The sequence below is a fragment of the Aptenodytes forsteri genome, unplaced genomic scaffold (genome assembly GCF_000699145.1).
Source record: "Aptenodytes forsteri isolate BGI_AS27 unplaced genomic scaffold, ASM69914v1 Scaffold236, whole genome shotgun sequence".
NCBI classification, from domain to species: domain Eukaryota; kingdom Metazoa; phylum Chordata; class Aves; order Sphenisciformes; family Spheniscidae; genus Aptenodytes; species Aptenodytes forsteri.
This window is the reverse complement of record NW_008794456.1, coordinates 4,603,184-4,623,017: the sequence shown is the minus strand read 5'-3', so window position 1 is coordinate 4,623,017 and position 19,834 is coordinate 4,603,184. Positions and strand designations below refer to the sequence as shown.

At 36.4% G+C, this 19,834-nt stretch overlaps 1 protein-coding gene across 1 annotated transcript in view; it reads right to left on the bottom strand.

Moving 5' to 3' along the window:
* LOC103908339 (catenin alpha-2) overlaps window positions 1-19,834 on the bottom strand; it is a 490,379-nt gene that overhangs the window by 41,695 nt on the left and 428,850 nt on the right. The window contains 1 exon segment of the mRNA XM_009290697.2: window positions 4,949-5,100. Coding sequence (XP_009288972.1) covers window positions 4,949-5,100 — 152 coding nt within the window.

Below are 19,834 nucleotides of genomic sequence, written 5' to 3'. Positions count from 1 at the left end.
CAGGCTTTCATAATCAGGTTGCAGTAAAGTAAGGGCATAACATTCAAAATATTACATCTCAACACAAGGACATGAGGATGCCTCTTCAAAAGTTAAAATATTATGAAAATTCTATGTTTCAGGGAGTTATTCATAAAGAAACATTCAGAAAAATACATATTGCTGTTACTGCCTGACATTCATAATCTTAAAACTTGTGGTCTTTAAAAGATTGAAACTTAATGGGTACAGATGTTGAATGTGGAGAAAATGTACTGCAAACCAAAAGGACAAGTTAATGCAACTGTTAATAATATACTACAACTCAAGAAATCTCAGTATTTCCCCTCTGTACAAGTGAGATCTAATTCAAAACTAACTTTCAGATTCACTCACTTAAGGTTTTCAAGTGTGGAGAATTTAACACCCTCATTTTCTTCCCAAAATAGCTACATTTTTCATTAAGATGAAGAAGAGTAGTTAACTGTCATCTGTATGCTGCCATTTCAAACATGTTGCATGCTTTTCACTCTTGCACCATCGCTTTGTTTTATCTGATCTCTTGGAGATGCAGCCCATATCTAACAAGGTCTCCTATTTGTTTAGACACAAAGGTATAAAAAAAGAGATATTAGATTGAAGTACTTTGGCTTAAAGATTTTTACTCTTAGCAGGGCCTTCTAAACATACCATAACAACTCTAATTTTTGTGCACAACTAACAGGACCATGGTATTTAAAACCTAGTTTCCAAGACAACAATGTCTGGAACTTAATTTATCTGAGTTGGAAGACAGAAGGACTGAATCAGTCTTGCAGACACCGGAACCTATGGTCACACAGACGTAGGAAACATGGATCTGAGATTGGAGACAGCTTCCAAACAAAACTCTGACAACCACCAGTGGCAGGAAGAGCTAGAGTAATTTTTAAAACTAATAGATTTTAGGAACTCATTGATTCCAACAGAAAAATGGGCCATTTTCATAATTTTTAGTCTGTCTGTTCTATAGCACAGGCCATAAGACTTCCCAGGACTAATTTTTTTTCAAATACAATATCTCTACTACACATAAAGCATATTCTTCACTTCATTCATCTAATTCAGATTAATTCTCCCAGTGTAGAAGAATCTTTCACAATTCCAGATAAATCACCTAGTAAATATATACTTTCTCTTTTAAGATGCATGCCTTATTTCTAATGAATTTGGTGACTTTCAGCTTCCAGTCATTGGGATTTTTTTTTTTTTTTAAATATCTCTCTGGCTGCTAGACTGAAGATCTTGCTATAAACAAAGTATCTTCCATCAATATAATCTTGTTTAATGTTTTGTAACTGCAGTACAAAAATGTGAATTATGCATGTATAAGTCAGAAAATGGCACATATATACAGATTTATAAATGCTATTTGTTTAATATTTCACCAATTCAAATATACTTGATGAAGATAGAAACCCCACTATGCTATAGTGCTGTATACACTTAAAAACTGTAAGATGCAGTTATAAGAATTTCAGCACTGTAAACACTAAGTCAAGTTAACCTTGTAACGAGAGGAAAGACAGACTGAAAAGAGATTCCTCCATTTTTTACCATGAAAATACCCTCTAATTCTAAAAGCTAAGGAGAAAAAAAGGCCTTTAGAATACGCTTTTCTATTCAACTCCACGCTATTCTGTATATTTGGTTTTGTACAAAGGCAGTTGCAGCCTGAGTGACTCAGGTGCTGCAAGCAGTATCTCAGTGGCAAAGACAGAGAACCTCTCTCACAGCAGGTCTTCAGCTGTTTAATGAGTTACAGTAAAATCTAACACTCTAAATTCAACCCGAGAAGCAACAGGCCATCAATGTAGACACTGAACCCCACAGCACCCTTTGGAGATAGGCTATTTAAAAAGATGATGGGATTCTGCACCAAGTCTAGTTTTCCAGAGGATCTGAGATGTAGCAGCACTTTGGATTGCACCACAGTGGCTACCCCATAGGTGATCAAGGCTAAGCCTACATTGACAAGTGTGGAAGAGTAGAAGAGGATTCAGACATCCAAACAGCTGGTGCTAAGGACCCCACATTTGCACTACCCTTATTTCGTTTTTATTCGGGCTCGCTGTAGTCTGCTCCCATGAACGGAAAGTCCCTTAATGACAGAAGTGCATTTAAGACACTCCTAGAGCACATCTTCCAGGATCGCCCCAAAGAATCCAGTTTATATGCTCTGAGACTACTCGGTGACATGAACTAAAACTCAGCAAGCGGGAACAACTGGAGATTGGCTCCAAAAGTGCACTCCTGATCCAAACAAATGTTACACTAATGCTAACGTAGATGCAACTAACGGCGAGGTTGCCGATAGCAAAGGCCACGTATGGAAAGAGAAGACTGGCCTTGGAGATACATAAGAATGAGAAAAGGTGCCATTGTGATTCTTCCTAACTGTAGAAAGGGTTTCGGTCTAATAATGAGGGAATTTCATAAGTAACTATGAAAAAACCAAAGTGTAATTTGATCCCGATGCAGGAATTTAAAAGATGTTGGAACTAAGTTATTATTTTCTATCTTATTTTTAGGTTCTATAATTATACTCCTACATTTATTTATACTACTTCTTAAGTTGTGAAAGAGAGTTTTTTCTTCTCTATACAGTATAGTCATAGTCCCCAGTGCAAAAATGAGTCTCCTTTCTAATCCAAAGGAACAATAAAATCTCCCTTTCTCAAGGGAAAAGAGAAGAACAGCAATTATCCCTCTATCCTTCAGCTTACTAAAAGTAATAATACCAACAAAAATTAATTTAAAAAGTGGCTTTATTTCCTCCATGGAATGAGGGAATCATCTCAGATAAATTCAATCTTTCATGGCATGCACATGAACAATTACTGCCTGAAAATAATTGTTTGTGTCAGATGCTCTAAAAAGTTTTCAAGTTTTGACTTTGTTTTGGTTCGTTTTTTTTTAATAATTCTGCAAAAAGTTTTACGGCCTGAATTAAAGGTGTGTGTGAGATTTAATAGATTATTAGAGAAAAATATTCTAAAGACTGTCTTTTATAACTTAATGCTCACCCTTTAATTATACTTTCCATTTCAATGTGAGATGTCCGGATGGAAATGCTAAAGAGTGTTTCAAACTGAAACTAATTTTGTTTTCTACAGAAAATAAGGTTCTGATTCAGCAAATTCTGGTCTATGTAAGTTTATATATGTGGATTTTCCCAGTTAACTCACAAGGATAATGAGTCCATTTATGTCCTTTAGTTCTCTGCCTGGGTAAGGAGCACTACGTTTACCTCCATAAAAAAGTTAATTGAATGCAAAAATACCTCTTCCTAATCTGAGTAAACAGAATTCATTAACTCATATCATACAAGGAGCGGAAGGTAGTAGTGATACAATTACAAAAGTAACCTGGGATGTTTCTAAGGAGACTGCAAAGCCTGCATGCTGATCAGCTTTCCAAGCTAGTGGTTAATACAACAGTAAGACAGCAATGAAATAAGTGAATGTGCATCAAGAATTTAAAATGGTGTTTTGTGCTTAGCAGAAACATCTCAGCCAGTATGGACAGTCTCACGGCAACCTTTCTGGGACAGCTCTGATGTACAGGGGGGTGCTGGAAGCCAGAACTCTGCACAGTGGATGGGAAAGCATGGGTCTACAGCAGATCCCACCTGATGATTGTGTCACATGAAGCAAATTAAAATGACTCATGAGAGACTATGAAAGATTCAAATGTGCTTAGAAGTGGTTCTTGTCCTAAGAGAAGTTTGGAAACTGCTGTTACAGACTAAGGAACTGGATAATCAAAGGGAAAATGGAGATCCTTTCCTACGCAGATCTTTCGCTTCCATCCCAGTCCAGAAGAGCTGCAAATACCCCAATGTTGCAAACCCAGGAAACAGGGTGGGTTTGCCCCCATCATCAATCGCGACTATAATTCAGGCTACCTGAGATTAGCACTGGGTAGGGAATGGAATTTATGTTTCGCAGTTATAAAATTAAGCCTGTCGAAAGCTTTTTGTGCAAATGTTAATACATAGTGACAGTTGACTAAAATTAAGCTATTTTGGAGCGCTCCAACTTCCTGAAGCCTTACGTCAGTGCCATACTATACTCACAACCGCAAGTGTATGTTACCTGTTTGCTCAAAGGGATAAGTTTTGTTTTAGCACTGTTATTTGCTTCATAAGTTTTCTCTGTGGTTTTCACCGCAGCTTTATTTGTACGTGGCTTTCACTGGGACAAATTCAAGGTAATTTAGGTTTCAAGTAAGAGTTTCAATTGCTGAAGAGATGTCCAAACCGGGTTTGGTTTGTTGTTTTTTTTTTTTTTTTTTTTAAATCTTTGACTGTGGACTACACTGAAAAGCAAGACACACATCTACTCTAACAATAGCGATGTTGTTCTGTGGGTTTGGGGTTTTTTTTTATTTACTTGTTTTTTTAAAAGATGCCTAAGTAAATTGAATCAACTGGTTAGTCAACGCTGAAATGACACATTCTTTACCTCAGTAAACATTCAAAACCATCCCTGCAGAGGCTCACTGGAGCAGCAAAACAATTTACTTATTCATTTAGATTTTATCCAGACTTACTTCACATCCTAGGCAGCACACATACATTAGGAAAAAAACCAAACCAACAACATTCTACACAAACTTTGAAAGTCTTAGCAAATTAATGCTATTACTATAGAAACAGTAATGAAGTTTGCATCTATGGGCAGTTGTGATCAAATCTTCCCCTAGGTGATTAAGAAATTAATCGTGGTTCATCCCCTAAAACACTCTCATCTCTTTACTGACAAATTCTTTTTTGCTGCACATACTTTCGTTTCACGCTTGTTTCAATGTCAAGCTTTTCTGGTTTATTATGAAACAAAGTTGATTCCAAGAAGCTTTTATATTCCTCTCATCCAATGCGATACTTTCCTGTAAGTCCCAATCTTTATTTCCCAGGTGCCTTACATACCCTTATCATCAGAACAGCTTTCCTGATGTCACGAACTCCATCATAAACCAAGCGGGAGGCATCTATGAACTCATTCTCTTCAAATGGCTGTGGGACATTCGCACTCAAAGCTTCAATGGCAACCTCAACTTGTTCAGCAAAACGTGGCATAACTAGATTAAACAAAATGAAAGAGAGTAAGATTAGACACCTTCTTTCATGAACATTTTCCCCCTGCCCTTGGGCATAAACACTTTCCAGTAGACATGGTACCTACTGTTACAATTTCAAGACCCGGGAAGGCTCATGGCGTGGGTTTGTACCAACTCTACACATGCAGAGCTCTAGCACATTTTCTGACAGCATGAAAATATCCATCTTCATATTCTCTCCTCCAATTGCACAACAAAGAATGTAAAACTTCCTTTAAAAAGTGTGATTTACTAACTTTTAAAAGACTGCAAGCTATCTGAGCTATCAGCAAAGTACATTTAAAACCTTTACAACTTGAAATGAACACAGTACATATTTATACCAAATGATCAAAGCAAAATGTAGCCATTATGCCTACTAATTTAGATAACTAACTGCAGTCTAGTTCATACTGAATAATAATAATTGTATAAGGGACAAAACACGTTTAGAATGCAAAATCTAGCAAATTACTTTTGTGAAGGCACGTAAATGGACATTCTGTTTCTTCATTATCATCATTTATATAACACAAAAAATACCCACAGATATTAGCTAACGGTATTATAAACTGTTGTATAAGCTTTTTGAATACATCTCTTAAAGCAATTATTTACTTATGTAAATATTTTAAAGGCATTCCTTGAAGTAACCAGAGGCTTTTCTTCAAATTTTATACAGGATTCCTTTGACGGTATAATCATAGAATCACAGAATCATTAAGGTTGGAAAAGACCTCTAAGATCATCGAGCCCAACCATCGACCCAACACCACCATGCCCACTAAACCATGTCCCTAAGCGCCTCATCTACACGTCTTTTAAATACCTCCAGGGATGGGGACTCCACCACTTCCCTGGGCAGCCTGTTCCAATGTCACATATGCAGAAAGATAAATGTTCCCCAAATCAGTCCTCTAACAACTTAAACCCAAATCCTACAAAAGGAACATGAACATCAGGTCCCACTAATTATAATGCACCCATACTCCTGTACTTAGTTACTCCTATTCTTCAATATTTTAACATTAATATTGGAGGACTGGGCTCTCACAAACTACAGGACAAATAGAATTAATGCTTCATTAGAAACCTGGATACAAAATCCGTTGGGATTAATTCTTACAAATTTAAAGAAGTTGGGTCAAGCTTCAGATTTATAGATAGCCATCTTTTCATTATATTCACATCATTTTTATCATTTGCCGCCTTCTAGCATCTAGGTACCCAAATCATGTACCATTGGCTTCATTATTTTGGCATTATAATTAGAAGAAGAGGAAAAGATGATTCCTAACTCAAACACTGGCCTTTTTTGTTATAATATTGTCTTTCTTTATAATTTTTTAACTAGACCCTATTTTTAATACACTTTTTGGTAGCCTGAGCCAAACTGAATAATATAAAGGGGAATTTCCAATGTCGTTTCATCAAGAGCAGTGACAATCTTTCCTAGGAAGTAAATTTTCACTGTGGCAGGAAATCACATTTCCTTCTTGACTAAATGTCTTTAAATATATTTTACTCATAATGAAAACTATGTTTTATGCACCTTACTTACTATCTGATTTAAAGCAAAAGCACAGAAAAACATGATTCAAGACTAGTTTACATTTTGAAGAACAACTGGCAGCAACTACGAGCTTCACCTTTCTGTTTCTGGCATTTAAGTATTACTCACTTGATGTTAAAGGGGAATCCTTTAAAGGCATATATCTATTCAAATCTTGTTTATTCTGCCTATATATACATATATATATGTTTGTTCATGTACACAGATGAAAGAACAAAATTGTATCTTTCATGCAGACAATGTTCAATAAGTGCAATAAGTGCTTGGGATATACTGGAGAAAACAGGAAAAAGTGTCAGCAGCAATAGACTTAAAAAAGTAAAACATTGCTAGGCAGAGGGGAAACATTTTAAGTAGAAAAGGAGTTTGAGAGAGCTGGAAGTTTTGGAAGGAGTATTAATAAATGCATATATCAAATTATCTTAATTAATGGAACACTTGAAAGTGTAGTAGGAGACTAATATGATTGCATAAGGAAGTCTTTAGCCTGAAAATCAAAAAGCAATCATTAAAAATACAATGAAAACAAGTAAACATAAAGAGTAAAAGAAAAATTATTTAGGGCCGTAGGGATAAAACAAGTAAAGCTAGAGATACAAAAACGGCAACAGAAAAGGAGGCAAAGAACCCTAATTTTTAGGGTCCTTACATTTCTGTCTAGAATTTCCTATATAGCAGAGGTAGTCAGGTATTTAACATAATTAAAAGTAAGTGCAACAGACCTGAATTAGGAAAGGGCAGTTTAGAGACCATCTACATAGACATAAAGAAATGTATCTATTAAATATGTAAGGGCAGTTTGGAGACCAAATACATAAACATAAAGAAATGTATCTATTAAATATGTCTTCAGGTTAACAGAGCATAATAAAACTTACCCTGCAGTTCATAAGAAAATAATCAAAGCTGGTTTTGAACCACCTTTGAGAACTCAAGAAAAACAATAACAGCGAAGGTTCCAGGGAGTTAGAAAAAGAAGAAAAAGCACATATCTATTTATATAAAGGTAGAGAAGAAAAGAAGGAAGAATTATAGGATATTCAGCCTAATTTCAGTACCCAGAAAGAAAATGAAACATGATGTAAAGCAATTAATGTTTAATTATCTTGTAAATAATGAGCAGATGTCAGAAAGGCAACAGATTTGTCAAAATAGGTTGCATCACACCATTACATATTTTCCTTGACAGGGCAGCTAACTAGTGGGTTGGGAGAAGCAGTAGATGTGATACAGCTTGACTTTGGTAAGGTTTTTGACATGGCCACACACGACATTCTTAGAGGCAAAACAAGGGAAATGTAAATTAAATTACTGTAAAGTGGACATGGAACTCATGAGAAAAAGCATCTCAAGGAATAATTACCTGTGGTACGTTGTCAAACCAGAAAGATAAGACAAACGGATTTTTGCAATGTGTCGAACAATGTGATGCTATTGTAAAAAATGGCGAAGGTCAATCTAGAATTATTATCATATATAAAAAAAGACTTGAGAGAAGATACTGTGAAGTTGCACAGTGAGGCCCTAGTTGGAGTACTATGCCCATTTTTTAAGTATCCGACAGATTTTTGTAGTGCGTATATAAGAAAGATGAGAAAATGTTTTTTTTTAAAAAAAAAAAACATATTTTGTGGTTGTATCCAGACATCTATTTCTATGTTAAGGTAACATAATTTAGTCCAAATAACATAAATGTTTCTATTCTCTTTATCTAGAAGCTACTTCCAAATCATGTTTAAACTACTCAAATGAAGGAACCTCCACCAGCTCCTCAAGGAAATTGTTCATAGCCTGATAGAGTTCACTGCTCAGATTTTTTCCCCAAAAAAAGAAGATAAAGATGGTTATCTTAGTGACCATCACAATTCATTTTTTTTCTTGCAATATATATTGTAATTTGCATTTAACATCTAAACATTATATTTGGGCTACCATTATTGTTTTCCAATTTTTTTTTTTACTTGACCTATGAATATGAAAGCACACAGAAAAAGCAGGCAGGGATACATGCTGTATTTGTTATGCTAGTCTGGTCAAAAGGAGACCCTCTGAGTTGTAGACTTAGGCACAGAGATCTAGAAAGGAGATATAGAAGTGAAATATTTTAAGAGATTATGTACTTGCTAAATCAGAACTCCCCCCCATATCACGGAAATTGTTGTTGAAGTATTTAATAGGCAGCTATAGGGTCTTTGTTCAGCACCAGATCCTGCAAAATGTGCTATGATAAGAAACACTCGTCACCAGAAAGAAACATTTAATTTCTGAGAGATGTTTTAAATTCATACTTTTCTTTACTAAAACAACGTTAATGGACTTACAACCACCCTTTGCTTGAAATGGATGTACAAGAGGAACAAGTAGGTAGAGATCAAAGCAGAGCTCAGTCATCAAAGGAAGACAGGCTCTTCCACATTTTTCCATATTCTCTCTGTATGGGATTTTTTCCCCTTCAGCTCAGCCAATGAAGCCTTACACCAATAATCTTCTGGACTGAAGCCCCACAGGTCATTTTTCTCACTATGCCGCTGGAAAGATGCCAACAGTCATGACACCATTTCATTCATTCAAGCAGCAGCAGTAGTAGATTCATAAGCATCGGGCCGTGGGGAGGAGATGGAAAGATACATTTTGTTTGTTTTGGTGAACATTAGGCACTCATTTTTGACCACATATGTTACCACGAGGACTGCCCATTGGGTGGTTAAGCTTCTTTCAACAATTTTGACCTTGCAGACCTGGCTACACTTGAGTCCTTAATTTACATTTTTAGAATCATAGAATCATTGAGGTTGGAAAAGACCTCTAAGATCATCGAGTCCAACCGTCGACCCAACACCACCATGCCCACTAAACCATGTCCCTAAGTGCCTCATCTACTCGTCTTTTAAATACCTCCAGGGATGGGGACTCCACCACTTCCCTGGGCAGCCTGGTCCAATGTTTAACTACTCTTTCACACATGGACATTATCTACCGTTTCAAAATGGAAATAGCTATTAAACTATATTAGGAATTGCTTGCTTGCCAATTGCATTTTTACATCAGTGCTCATTTTTGATTAGACAAGCAAGAAAAAACATCTCAAACTAATAAGATGCTATTACTTATAGTTTCTCTAAGCATATGTTGTCAGTAAAGTTTTTGGAAAATGAGTTAAGAACTGTATTATTCTCCAGTTAAGGTTACTGGGCCACACTTGAGGAGCTCCATGACAGTGATGTATGGGGAAATACCTAACTCAGCTGCACCCACAAAACCTTCAGTCTTTCTTATCTGTCATTTACTGTACAAAGAAGGATATTCGTATGCCAACAATGAAATAGCTACAAGCAAAATTCAGGCAAAGGCATAAAATCTGTCTGGAGTTGAAACTGTAAATGCATCAGATAGAGAATGATGCATTTATTATATACAGAGAGATTGGCTATGAATTACAGATTCAGAAGCAAATCAATACTTTTGGGGAAAAATTAAATATTGGTTTCTTAGTTTGAGCTGTGGTCTTGAAAAGAGTCATGCATACACTTAGACTGAAAAATGTGATCCATTAACATCTCTCAGTCTAACTACATGAATTAATTAGGCACCTGCATAAACGTTGACAGAATCAGGTCCCAAGTTAATAGCAACACTTCTAATTTACTGACTTTATCATTCTAACAAATAAAAATTTTAAAGCCTTTCTGTAGATGAGTTTTCTTTTAAAGCCTTTCTGTAGATGAGTTTTCTTTTAAAGCCTTTCTGTAGATGAGTTTTCATTTAAAGCCTTTCTGTAGATGAGTTTTCTTTTAAAGCCTTTCTGAATTTTTTTTTTTTTTTACTACCAGTATAATAGAAAACTAGCACGTCACCATGGGTGAATTCATGCCTTGATACAACCTGTATTTTCTTGTGAACCACCCTGCTCCACACAGAAAATATTTTCTCTAAAGCTTTTCTTGTTTTTCTCCTACCCCACCCATGACTCCTACGTATTGAAATTATCAAGTAATTAGCTATTTTCAAAATATATTTTCTCTATTGGCTTTTTCTCCTATGGCAATCAGTTTGTACTGTAATGTTTGTACTTAAAAACATAGCTGCAAATTTTGTTTAGTGATATGGGAACAACAAGATCACCGATAGACAGAGAAAAGTTAGGTTACATAATAAAATTATTGAAATAAAAAATTAAAAATGTTTGGGCATTATTGTTCATAGCCTTAGAATGTTGTTTCATTAATATGCAAGATTAAATGAACACCTAGCTAATGTAATGCACTTTTATGGCCTTATTATTTAGAAACTTGAATTCCTCACAGTCTTAAGTAGATGCGAATGTTCAGAAATCTAGAAAGGGATAATTAAGACACAAAAAAGCAATAAAGGTCAAGGTCCCTCCGGGTGCACAGGTTTCTAATTCTTAGTGGTATCAATGGGAGTTAGGAAACTTGGCCTGGTTTCATCCTACTTCATACATCCGAAAGTTAGAAATCTATATTTCCCTATACCAAATGGAGAGCAATAGATGTTTCCATTAGACAATTAATCACACCTACTTTCAGAAAGCTGTTCAAGTTCAGCTGAATCAAATTCTGATATTCCTCTGCCCATTGAATAGAGAGGGCGGACAGATGACTGGCTTAGACCAGATGTCTGCTTTGGACAACCAAGTTTAGCCATAAATAAATTCCATTCTTGCACCAAATCCTAGAACACGTTTGGCTCTAAATCAGAAGGGTGCCCAGGAGGGCACTGGTTGAGCAAGAAGTGGCTACTTTCCATCCAAATCTCACTGGAACTGAACGGTTCCCAAAGGTCTCAACTTTGGGGCACTTTTTCTAGCCAGAAGACTATTTTTGAATGGCATCAGCAGAGCTACTTCTTAGAGTTTCATTTTAAAGAGGCGAGCACCTACTCGACTTTTCTAGTATCCAGGGGTTTGGATCCAAGGGAATCACCCTTCTCAAAGACCAGAGGTTGTTCTCTGGAGCCAGACTGTCCTCAGACAAACCAGATGGCTTGAGCTCCAGAGAAATGACTGATCTGATGTACCCCCAGTACATTCAGCTTTGCCCTCTGGCTAGCTTTTGGTAGCTCTGCATTCATTTAAGCATTTGTAGTTGCCCTTCGGAAATTTGGTTTTCCCTATGCCACATTCATAGAGACTACACATGTAATTTTAGCTGCCAATCACCTGGTCGACATAGCTGTTAAGTGGCTGTAAAAATCTGGTCTGATTTGGGTAAGATTATTCATGAATGACATGGTAGTCTAAACATTTGGACCGCTCACTGCTAAAAGTTGAAGGAAGGATCCCCGAAAATCTCACGCAGAGAATCTGTGCTTCTACTGAACATCACAGTTGTGTATGCCACATAAATCAACAAAATTATCCAGGACAATTGGTGGTTTTATAAGCTAAGGGTTATCAGGGGAGACTAATAAAGCAAAAATCCATGAATGACCCACTGCATTAAAAAAAATTATGCTCTGTTAGGAAAAAAGCCCAACCGTTATCCAGGTTTAAGAGGTTTTAGTACAGGAAATTCACAAAGCTATAGCTTAAAACTTCAGAGTTTTGAATGTAATTTCTTCTAGGTTTGTTTGCTTGTTTGTTTTGGTTAGTTTTTTTAAATTTTTATTTATTTATTAATGCATTATTTTACTTAATTAAGGAAAAAATACTGATGGGAAGTTTAAGTATTTTAAACAGGTATTTAAAAAATAATTGCTACAGGATACCTGACATACTCTGTTGAAGACAGCACAGTTTCTCAATTTAGTTTGAAGGATGAATAAGGAATCAAACATGACACCTTATTTCGCTTGAAGTGTTTGTCAAAGTCTGTTTCTAGAAGAACTGTAAATTCCTTATCAGAAGATTCTAAATGTTTCATAAAATGTTTATTAAACCCTGGTCTTGTATCATATAATAATTTACAACATTTCGGTCATGATTATTATATTGCTAATTAAAAAGAAAAAGCTTTATAAAGCTCTACTGAAATAGTATGTAATATATAACAGTATTAGACCAACTGGTTTTCTGAGAAGCAGATTTGATTTAAATATTTTGTTGCTTGGGCTGATGTATGCTTCCATCTATGTATCTTTGTAGCACACATTGTGCACAGACATATGCATACGCATACATATATTAATAATATTTTGGATGTCATGGATGAAGAAATGCCCATATATAATTACGTCTGCGTTTTACATCACTAGATTGGGTTTTCAGAGTGTTTACCGTTCTGTGCTCAGAGAAGCAATCACTGACTCCCATTACAGCTAAATACTCATAAGTAAAAATGTGAATCCTCATCAGTTCTGGATATGAAACCCTATGCGTCTCACATTGATCACTCAGGAAAGAGGAAAACCAAAACTAGGGCAAAATTTGCAGCATTCTGGTTTAAGTGCTATGGCATAGAAAAGGATGAAACATCACTGCCTGAAGCACAAGACCATCTTTTCTCGTCTTGCTATTTACCGATTAGCTTTTCCCCCGATGAAATGGTTAAAGGATAGATGTAAAATGATGAATATAGCATTTTGCAGTAAACACAAGACTTTCAGGAAGAATCAGCTTTCACTGCCAATACACTGCATCACCGGTTTAGCCATGGACTGTAAAACCAACGTTCTCAGGGTGCCTTGAATTTATGGCAAAGTGCTGACCCTTTGGCCCATATGTGTTAAGTCTGTCTTCTGGCACTTCACGGAGGCTCCTACTTTATCTGTGGGTGCATGCAACTATGCAGTATAGACATGGTAACGCAACACTTTCAGGAAATGTTGGATTTGCTCACATGCGGTACAGGTGAGCTGTACATTATAGAAATTAATGGGATGTCTGGAGTTACATTACCAAGTATTATGAGATATGGACACACATAAAAGGAAAAGAAAAAACCTTCAAATTTTATCCTGATTGAATTGTCAGAAAGATAAAATATCAGGGGAGAACCAAGGTGTCTACAGGGAGGTGCCTCGTGGCCAGACAGTAGGCAATCACGTAAGGAAAGGGCACACCACAAAGCGTACAAAGCAGGATAACAAATGACAGCTGCAGGGACATGTGTCCCACCAATTTCAGATGTCTCACTCGTTCTCCTGCACACTTGTGCAAATAAGGACTACATACAGTGAGTACCCCCAAAATATTATTACTACTAACCAGAATTCCCTTCAGGGTGATATTTCAAATAAAAGCTAGCTGCAACTCTTCAAAAAATCCCCTCAAGAAAACACTTGCGTGCTGTTGGACACAAAATGGCTTATATAACACAAGCAAAACACCCTTTCTGGCTTTAGTTATAAGTTTGTGTATATCTGTACGTAGGTGTGTGTAGGCAAGGGGATGCAAGGAATGCCAGTGTTTTTATTTTAAAAGATTATTGTACAATTCACACTTATATTCACAAAACATTCTGTTGGAGCTAGTCAATATTCACTGCATTTTTCTGCCTATATTTTCTAGACTTGGTATAAATTTTTTTCTACCTCCACAACCATCCTCCTTACTTCAAAAAATGGCTCTTAAGAACACAAGATGTTTTTGAGAAAAGATTTGAACAGCGACTAAGTAATAATGGTTCATGAAAATGGGCACTTCTATTATACTAACCTACTATTCATTATCTAAGGTGTCTGGCACATCCAAAATAGATAATCCTAGTCTTTTTAAACTCTCCTAGGGTTAATTTGCCTCCATATCTCCACATTTCTTTAATTTTGTCCTCCTTATCTTGACTTTCTTCCATTTCTGGAAGATCTTTAGGTTGTGGAGCTCAAAGCTGAAACAACTATTTGGAGCATTCAGTGAATATCCTCCTTAAAGTACAGGCTAACGTCTTAAACACTGATGTGAGGGCTATTGCGCATGGAAAGGTATCTTTGACCACCTGCCCATAATGATGCCATATTTTTTCTGAGAGGATGAATTAGCTCAGAGCCTTCCTGTTAGTGTACATAATATAGTTTAAATTGTTCCATTTACCTAGAGAAATTAAATACAATTATCTTTTAGTGTTGTCTTTCTGATAAGGAAACTGCCGTACTCCCACCAGCCAAACCAGCATTTTCCTTTTGGCAAATTTTGCTTCTGTCCATTCACCTGTTAATTAATACCTTATACACCAACCACAGCGCTGCCCCCTGAAGCGTCACAGGATTTGGCTTTCTGCCTGATGAGAAATGGACATTTATGCTTTGCTTGTGCCTTGCAACCAGCTCTTAACCCATCAAAGGCCTTAACATTCACTCCATGGTTACCCATTTTCCAAACAGCTGTGTGTGCAGGACTTTCTGAAAAGCCTTTGAAAATCTAATTCAATTACGTTATATTCTCCTTTAGTACTATATTCTATTGTTCAACTCTAAAAGTGGAGAGAAAAAGAAATAGCATTTAAGCTTTTAGACACTGTGGTGATTTATTCATCTCTTATGTGTCTCATTTAATTGTTTTATAATATATTTTACATGATTTCTTACTGTATTCCTCTGCATATTGAACACAGTCTCTCTGGCTAAAAATTGTTTGGATCAAACCAAGCACTAGTGGAACATAATGTTGGATATTCTCTGGTCCTTTTGTAATATACTTTTTTTTAAATAATGCATTGAATGTTTTTTGTTGGTGATACCTTGACCTTTGGATCTCAGTTTAGTAAAACTTTAAAGGAAATGCTACAGTGCTTTGCAGAATAATAGCCATAATTTCATCAAAATCCCTGGATAAATGATCTCATGTTCTCAGGATGATGGTACCCATATAAGTTGTACTATAACTACCTGAAACTCCCATAAAACATGAATTTAACATCATTTATTTTTTAAATAGGCTCCATTTTGCAATTTTTAGCTCTCCCTCAGATTCAATATGGGTTTTTTTGATTACAGCTTGCTTAAATTCATCTTCTTGCTTCTACATTTTGTTTCCCTTCATATCACTGCTGAAAAATCCATCTTTACAACATTTTAGTATTAGCTTTGATAATATCATTGAGCTGCCTTTTCCTAGTGATAAATATCTTTAAAGTTTGTCCTACTCACACTGATAAAACTCTCACAGGCTTATTGCTGAATTGTCAGTAGTGCTGATTTTCAACTTTAGTCCATTCTGATAAAGACAAAATAAAAAATTTGAGGCAAAACAGAAGTCAAAGAGTGACCTACTTAAAAACAGCTTGTTACAAAGTTACTAGGATATTTTTAAAACATGCTAAAAGCTGAAACTCAAATTTCTGGTCTGAATCAGAGGATTTCAAATTTCTAATGTCCTTCACAGGAGTGAGTAACTTAAGTACTATGGTACTTGCTCTTCCAGGATGGTTTCCAGACATCCCAATGCAAACCGAAGAAAGAAAAAAAAAAAAATCAGAAAGTTTTCATCACAGCCCTTCCCAGGCAGTTCTGGTCCCATTTGTTCTGCTTTTTCTCCTTCATTTCTCATTCACTCCCTTTCATTACAACCCTGCAAAGTTTACTCTAGTTTTCCCAATTTAAATTCAACCCTCTGACCTTTAAAGAATGTCACAGCTTTTTATCCTCCCTGCATCTCAGAAATCTTGAAAAATAATATTCAACCTCATTGCGTGTTACTTGATTTCTTTCTACGGACAATTCGTTTTACTTGTTTAGAAACTCATGCTTCTTCCCTTCAGTTGTTACAGCTTCTCAAGCAATTACCGAATAGACTTCGATCTCCTCCTTATTAAAGGCAATGGGCCACTCTCAGCTGGCCTCAGTCACTGCTAGGACAGGGTGCTGAGCAGTACGACAGATCTCAATATTCAAACAGAAATTGTGCTCTCTGTTTTCTCTCACTTCCTTCTCTTGCTTTTTGCCTTTTTCCTTGCTTTTAAGCTTTTTTTCTCCTCTCTTTTCCTTTCCACCCTTCTCTCCTTCCTTTTTTTTTTTTCATGGACCGTCTGTAGCAGGATAATTTCACAGTTCTCTACAAATGCTGAATACCAATATAACATTTAACAGGAGCCATCGGCATGGCCCTGCCTACCAGTCCCTGGGTTGTGTCTGACCCTGCTTCCCCTCACTGGGCCTGATCCTGACTCCCACCTGTGGGCTGACATCCCAGCCTGGCCTCAGGCCATCCCTGTCCCCATGGAGGTGCCTGACGCCCAAGGCTGGGGCTGACCCCAGGGAGCTACTGGCCCTCGCTCTTTAGGAAACCAAGCTAAAGATATTCGTAAAAGTTCACAGAGCCCCCCCAAAAAAAAACAAACCAAAAAAATTAAACCCTGAAGCTCTGGTTTACTCCTGCACACAGTTAACACCCACTAAAATCTATGAGTTTTGTGTTTGTTCCCAGCAAGCCCCGTAGACTCTGTGGTTTTATAGTTTTCATCTTGGATTTATAAGAAAGTCAGCAAGTGAGAGTCAAGTTTTTATTTTGGTTTTAAAGGGAAATAAAAGTACCCAATTTTAAAAAGACATTAACCAATACGTCATTCCCTAATACTGCTGTCAGAGATAAGAATCTAGCCTCTACCAAGTACTTGGCTATAAAGGCAGTGGGTTAGTCAAGAGCAGGCAATAAAGCACTAAAACACTAAAAAACCCCACCCCGTGTATTCCAAAGGCTGTAAATTAAAACAACAAACTAAAACTTTAAGGTGAAAACAGTTCTTAAAGTAAGGTTTGCATAGTTTCAGTTTCTCAGAACCTACCAATATCACTTTCATTAAAGATTAATTCCCCCCCCCAAAAAAAAAAAAATTAGCCAGGTGTTTCTCTTTCCAAAACAGTGTATCCATATTTCTGCACTATCTGTGGATCAATCCCAGTACTCCTATAACAATACGAAATCCCTGGAAAAGGAGGCTTAACAGAGGCTTTCCTTTCCTGAGCTGATAGTTAAAAGTAAATATTATAAGAGAAATGTAATGCGCTTATTTCCCTTCCGTTGTCATTTAACTAAATTTTTCTCAGCTTTCAAAAGCACTTCATTTGAAAATAAATAAAGATTCAGTTAAAAATAAGGAAGAACAAAGATGACAACGATAAGGCATTCATCATTGAGTTTCTCACAGATATTTTGATGTGTTCATTTGTGGGTGGAGCCTGACTCTAAATAAATCACTCTCATCATTCTTGAGTGTTTGAAAAAATCTGCGCAGGATCTCGAGGAAATGATAGAATGAATATATAAATATATGTATGTATTCACAGATACCCGTATCTCTATACACGGATGGATGTGTAGACAGAGGCCAGTTCTGGGGGAGAAGGCAGGGTATAAAGGGGCAGGGCACAGAATGGCATAGGGTGGTCTAAATAGCATTTTTACCACTTCATTCTAGGGGGACAAAATGAGTCAGTAAATTCTACCTTTTTTAACCAACAATCATAGAGAAATAATAATCAATGCCTTTGTAAATGGCCTGAAAAACTGCAGATAGAAATTGTGCTGTAATATTAATGATCCACATTCGTGTCTGGCATAAATCGTTTTAGTTTCATTGGCCGCCTTGAATCTGGGCCCATTCCGTCTTCTGAACTTCTGTTGCACAATGTGTCGATGACGTACAGTTCTTAACATTTAAAATATTTTTTTTTTTTTTTTATTACTCACAAGTTTACTTACATTTTACAAAATAAAGAATAAGTAATTACTTTGACTGAAAATAGTCACAATATTACTTGACTGAAAAAGTCTGAAAATATGCTTTGTTTTGCTTAATAAAGAAATCTTAGTGATAGGAAGAATTCTTCAAAATCTCTCCTTTAACAAAAGGAGACTTTAACATGAGAGTGCGACAAAATATTTAACTATCTAAAACTGAACAGATTATTTTCTTTTTGTGAATTCATAATACCAGTTCATAAACTTTTGCAACTAAGTTAAATTTACCGTACTCATTCCACTGATCTCTTGTTGGGTAGTGAAAAATAGCGGGACTAATAAATACAATTTTTGGACCCACTTTTGCTTCTCCCACCTAAAAAACACATGACACAAACAGAAATCACTAAGCTTCAAGGAAAAAAAAAAAAGCAGCAAATTTTATTGCATTATCTTCGAGCTATAGAAGGCCAAACCCCAACCCTCTGGGTTCAGGCAGATGCAAAGCGAACATGAATGTTGTCTAGGAAATATCTCTGTAGAGCCAAATAGAGTGTGTACTGTAGGCTGAAGGTTATATTACTGATTCCTGACCTCTCCCCAAAAATGTCTCTCTGCAGCTCACAGGAAAGAGTCTGTGAAAGTTAATTTCTACAGGTTGGTGTGAATCTACAAGCATTGTGGGTGTTCAAAGAACAACTTTCTAGTCATAAGCACAATCACAAGAATCCACACTTCAGCCAGAGTTTCCAATAAATCATAATGAAAGGTCAGAAAAAAGAAGAAATTCTTGATTTTGGTTGTTGGGATTTATCTGTGCATATAGCACTTGGGGTCCCTATTAGGGTTAAAAGATAATAAACTAGGGACAACAATAACACAAAAAGTAATATTAAATCATCCCAACATTTTTTTTAGCTCATTTTGCTGATTTCTGTGCTCAAAGCTAACACAGAGGCTGCCAGAACTATGACAGTTTTTGCTTTTCTATCTCATAGGGAGATGTCTGGTTGTTTTGGCTGAATGTTACATTTGTCGTGTCCTGAACTGGTGCATTCTCATTTGTTCCTTCTAAAATAATCTTGATGATTTTAAAGCCCAGATGAGCAAGTGCAGTGAGATAGGGGAGGATCAGCTCAGACATATTCAGACATCTACACTACGTGCTGGTCACTTGTACAGTGAGTGGAGACCCAGTCCGTAAAGTCAGTGAAATTCAAAGCATGATTCATCCGAACAAAAGTAGACCACTGCTTCACGATGAGAGCACTGGATAGTAGTGCCTGCACAAAACAATTCAGACGCACATAGCAACAGATAATACTGGGTATAAAGGAGTCTAAAATGACCGGCTTAGACATAATCACCTACACTTAGATGAATACAACCCCTGCTCTGTGAAGGCAAAAACAGGTTAAAAAAAAAAAATCGGTGTTTTTTCCCAGTCTACCAATCTAGCAGATTTTATATTTTTATATAATCTATTTATTTTACATAATCTATATATTTTATAGAATCATAGAATCATTAAGGTTGGAAAAGACCTCTAAGATCATTGAGTCCAACCGTCA